A 5,058-nucleotide genomic window follows, 5' to 3' on the forward strand; every position below is an offset into this window, starting at 1 on the left:
TACTCACACTTGTTATTTTTAGTGCATAAGTGCATTCACATTGATAAATTTAGCAAAAAATAGGCTGCACACAAAACAGCCCAAAAAATTGATCCTCAACGGTCGCCACTTGGCTACGTAGCAGAAGGGTAGGGACCACCAACGTATTTTCAAACTTGTGAAATCGCAGATTTCAGTTGAAGGAGTTAATTTCCATGTTGCATCACACAATAGGGGCACGCACGGGAAAGTAAAACGTTTATTTTGAAGTGAAGTTAGCGAAGCAGTCGGCAGGTGGGCAGCAGTCGCAGTCACCTGTTGCGATCGTCACTTCCGGTGAGTGCGCAACGGCAGTGTGATTTGGGAGTATACCTTGTGACCCGCTTGTGACACAGTGTACTACATGTGAGTGAAAAACAGCTTTAGGTCGTTTGCAACAGTCAATCCAGTGCTGAGGTCGACATGATGAATAATTTTACTATATCCGTCTTTGGCCAAACTGTTCGCTAATACAACAACAGCCATAGATGTTAAAGACATATAAATTGCAGGCTGTGTGTAGAAGAGGCAATGAGGACATCATGCGGACAAGCGACGAACTGCTTCAATTGAGACTCCAGCAGGTAGGTAACACCGGGTTTGGCGTTAGATGCTGTGTTCACTCTCACTGTCATCTGACCTTATTCCTAAACTGGGATCTATATCTCCTGAGACGCCCACCGTCACTCTTTGCTGTCCATTCAATGCGTTAGACAGTGGTGGAAGAGAAGTGGAAGTATTCTTTAGCAATGACACAATGTAAAAATACTCCAGTAAAAGTAAAAGGTGCTTAGAAAGTACAAGCAAGTACCTTAGTTTTACTTTGAAGTTCAGGTATAGTACACCTTACTTTTATGCAACATTTCAGACTCCAGACTACTTAATACATACACATAATTATAAGACACAATTCACAATTAAAGATGAATAGCCTCTTAAAAACAGACTTAGGGCCTCTTATCATGTTTCAGATGTTTATGAGTTAATAGTTCAAGAAAGAGATCTTTGCTTTAAATGTTTCAGATGGTTTGATCTGAATTACTGTTGGAGGTCAAAAGCAAGTAAAGACTGGAGGAAAATTTGCAGATGTGTCAGAATTTTGTTTCTACGCGATAGATCATCTCAGGACCACTCAGATTCATCTTTTTTGGAGGGGTCTGATCCAAAGGTTGGAAACCTAGGTACAACTGAAGGACTAATCAAGCTGTTCGACCAGCTACAGCACAAAAATGCTGGTTATACACTATTAACAATTTAATATAGTTACATACATTCACAGGGTGGCATTTTTTCACAGAACAAGTACTTTTATTTTTGAAACTTTGAGTTGAATCATTTGGCTGCTAATACTTTTTTAATGCAGGACTTTTACTTGTAATCAAGTATTTTTTAAATAACTGTATTGCTACTTTGACATAAGTAAAGGATCTGCTGATGCATTAATGGGATAGCAGTATTTTGATAATAAATCTAGTCGAGGTGGAGATCATTTAAATTTTATTAGCTGGTTTTATGTTTAAGAATACTAATTTTACTTGCCAAATAAATACTGAGTAAAAAGAACAATAATTTCCTCTGAAATGTAAAGCAGATTAAAATGGAAATACTCAAGTGAAGTGAGAGTACAGTACTTGTGCTTAGTTACTTTCTACCACTGCCACTGGACACATCTTTGGTCCACATTTATTTTCTGTATCTTTAGCAACTACTGTAGCAGAAATACGCTTGTCCAGGCCGATCTGTGAAACAACTTTCAACCCAAACTGAAAAGGCTAAATAAAGACTGTGGCGACTCAGAGGAATACACGCATTACATAAATTGCTTGTACGATAACAGAAGCCTGAGAAAACCTTTTAGTCTCCCTCAAATAGAATATGGTTACATTATTCTCATGGCAGTGTAAACATCGTGCTCCTTGATGCCAGCTAGGGCAACAGGCAAATGTTAATATCTGAGTAATTGCTGAGTCATTGGTATATTTTCTGGGGTTAGATCATTTCTGTGGCGCTCAGCAGTGGATTGGTGGTCTTACTGATTTATATGTATTGTATTCTAATCACAAAAACAGTGGTAACTTCTGTGTTCGTGAGCTTAAGTGTTTCTAATTTTATTCATTTTCTGTTCTGTTTGCACAGTATTGACTCTGTTGTTAAAGCTACAGTAGCTTTAAGTGATACATGAAATAAGTTAAGGTCACAACCAGTGTAAAACAGAACAAACTCATGTAAATCAGATGAGCAGTTTATTTCACTCTGTTGCTTCACATTTCATGCTCACTGCAGGAGCTCAGATGAATCATGCCACAGATATTAGTCTAATGCAGAGCAGATAATGCATCAGACTTAAAATAGCTGAGACTTGTTTGCCAAATTTATCAAGTAATAGTGAACAAAGGTCTATAGAAAGGGTCGGCTCTTCTTTCAGAGGTCAATATCCTGCCCATGTCTTTGTCCTGTTATCACACTCCAGACCCCGCTGTGTGTGACGCAGGCTCATTTGGCTCAGACGCATTCATTTGTGCTTTATGGCTTGCTGATGCTTGTAATTATACTAAGCGTGCGTGATATCAGTGCAGGGTGAAATTAATTAGACTTCAGAAAAAAATATCATTATCATAATGGATTTAATTGAACAACCTTTTCTTTGAATTCAAGATTTCACATGCAAACACAAGAAACAGATCTCAGAACCTGATCACACTTTCTGACCCACGGGTGAATAATCTTTGAGACAAAAGACCAGCTTCATCTTACATCGCTGACATTGTTTGCAGTGTCCTTTTGTTCGATTATGTTTTACATCCTTCCTTCTAGTTATTAGTATTTGAAGAGTCTGTCCTTGGAGTGTTTGTGTATAATGAGGTAATATAATGAATTATGTAATGCAAATATAAAAGTAAAGCAGACCTAAGCTCTAAAGGAAAGATACAGACCGCAATGACTGTTTGCACCTGAACTAACATTGTTTCTAACCAGGTGCCAGTGCCACAATGTGTTAACTCCACTACGAGGTGATATTTTCTCCATCAAGCCCCCTGACTGCTCCCAGGGGCTTTTCATTTCCTCTTGCCTATTCGTGCCATTAGTTCTGCGTTCGCTGCAGCCTTGGTCCTCATGTCCTGGTTCTTGGCCAGGTCTATGAGGACACTGAGGATGCTGGTGGGAACATCGAGAGACAGGGCGAAGCGGGACCCCTGCTGGGCTCTCTTTGGCACCTGGGAGGCTGGGCGTGGGGCTCGTGCTCGCCTGAGCACCGTGTGATGCTCTGACCGGAGCAATGAGTTCAACACCCCACTGCGGTTTAGGATGTCAACAGCCAGCATGTCTCTCTGTGTGTCTTCATCGAGTTTGGCAAGAGCAGGGGTGCTCCTCTGACTCTGGACACACCAAGGCAACAGCAGAGCCAGGCAGAAACACACACGCACATGTCTCATGGTCAGAGCTGTCTGCAGGGAGAGAAGAACAACACATCAACCAGTGGCTCAAAATCACACACACATCTGTAAAAGTTTATTCCGTGATGGCAAGCATCCAGAATTTCCTTTTTATAATAATGTGACTGAAGAAACCAACAAAATATGGTCATTCATACTGATTTCATAACATAAATGAGGGCAGTGGTGAAAATCAAGTGAAGGTTTTAAGATGGGATTTGTGCACAGTGGGATGCAACACAACAGTAGAATAATATAAGAGTGGAACAATAACATCCAATGCCTGCAATATCCAAACCAAGACATCAACCAACATTTCAGGAGAAATAACCAGTGCATTAATAATAGATAAATGAAGTATCCAGTGTGCAGTCGCTGGTATATTGTAGACATAAAAGCATGTTTAAACACAAAATCAGTCAACATTTTTTTCAAGTTTTAAATGCCTTGCAGAAAATGATAAATTAACAATTTTTTTAGCCATTTATCCTATAAATCGTCAATTTTTGTCCAGCTTTTGAATATATCATGCAATATTTTCTGATTTATGTGCTTGGCACTATCAAGTGCCATAATCTTAATCCATACTTACTCAGTGTCACCACTGTGAAATGTTATTAACTTGGCAAAAAGGCACTTCTCCCTCCCGTGGTCTAAAGCAGGACTCTGGTGATGATCTCTTGTCTTTGACCGTCAGATATCCTGTGATACTGTACCTTCTGTCTCCCAGCTTCTTCTTCTTCTTCTTCTTCTTCTTCTTGAGCTACTGGAGGAGCAACCTGTGTGGCAGCAATCGGATGTTCAACTGGACTTCTGCCTGCTCGTCCACGACTTTGTCTTCACCCCCATCAGTCTATGTTGTGACACTGCCCTCTCCACTCTCTGTTTATCTTTTACATTTCTAGAGCCGGTCGCCCTCCCCTCATTTCATCTCATTTCCTCCACACTCACTGCCGTCTTTCTCTTTCTAAAAATAACACGATGGTGATCACAATAGTTTGCCTATAATTAATTGGACAGTTGCTTCAGTCTGCTGTCAAAGCACAACCGAAACCCACCACCTCCATTCATAAGTTAAGTTTCAGCAAGCTGCAAACACAACATACATCAGATTAACATGTTCACTTTCCTGTCATGGTGTTATGAGCTCAACTGTTGTCAGTCATTCATACAGACTGGGTGAGCATAGGGGAAACATGACATGTTAAAAACAGACACACAGTGGTAATACAAACAACATTGTCACTGAAGATGACTGATTTCATGGTATTACAGCTTGTTGTGATTATCTTTTTGGGTTCTATTGTGCTTGTGATTTCTAATGCTGTCTTATTGATTTTCTTCTGAATGGGAAAGAAGTAGAACCAGATTTAAGTGCTTAAGCCCCCTACTCTTCAGAATTACAATGCCAAATATAACAATCAACTTATTGTGCAGTTAGGAAAGTGAGTGGCAGTTACAAAGATCTGTCATTAACCAGGCACAAAAACACAGGGATCGCACCTGAATCGCACCCATTTCTGTAACCACCAGGCATTTGCAGGCCTATCTCATCTCAAACACAGAAGAAACTGTCACTGAACAAATAACAAGCTAAGTGACAGAA

General features: G+C 40.1%; 1 protein-coding gene across 1 annotated transcript; it reads right to left on the bottom strand.

Moving 5' to 3' along the window:
- Nucleotides 1-3,000: 3,000 nt before the first annotated feature.
- On the bottom strand, nucleotides 3,001-4,153 carry LOC111221896 (urocortin-3-like). The gene is made up of 2 exons (XM_022745487.1): nucleotides 4,045-4,153; nucleotides 3,001-3,464 (listed from the first exon to the last, which is right to left on the bottom strand). Exon 2 carries the CDS (start codon nucleotides 3,450-3,452, stop codon nucleotides 3,075-3,077), a length of 378 nt encoding a protein of 125 aa, XP_022601208.1. The 5' UTR covers nucleotides 3,453-3,464; nucleotides 4,045-4,153; the 3' UTR covers nucleotides 3,001-3,074.
- Nucleotides 4,154-5,058: the final 905 nt, after the last annotated feature.

Source organism: Seriola dumerili, unplaced genomic scaffold (genome assembly GCF_002260705.1).
Source record: "Seriola dumerili isolate Sdu_G_001 unplaced genomic scaffold, Sdu_1.0 BDQW01000088.1, whole genome shotgun sequence".
Lineage (NCBI taxonomy): Eukaryota > Metazoa > Chordata > Actinopteri > Carangiformes > Carangidae > Seriola > Seriola dumerili.

Bases quoted from the DNA above. Each gene is read 5' to 3' on its own strand.
- LOC111221896 (XM_022745487.1), bottom strand. From the start codon at position 3,452: ATGAGACATGTGCGTGTGTGTTTCTGCCTGGCTCTGCTGTTGCCTTGG.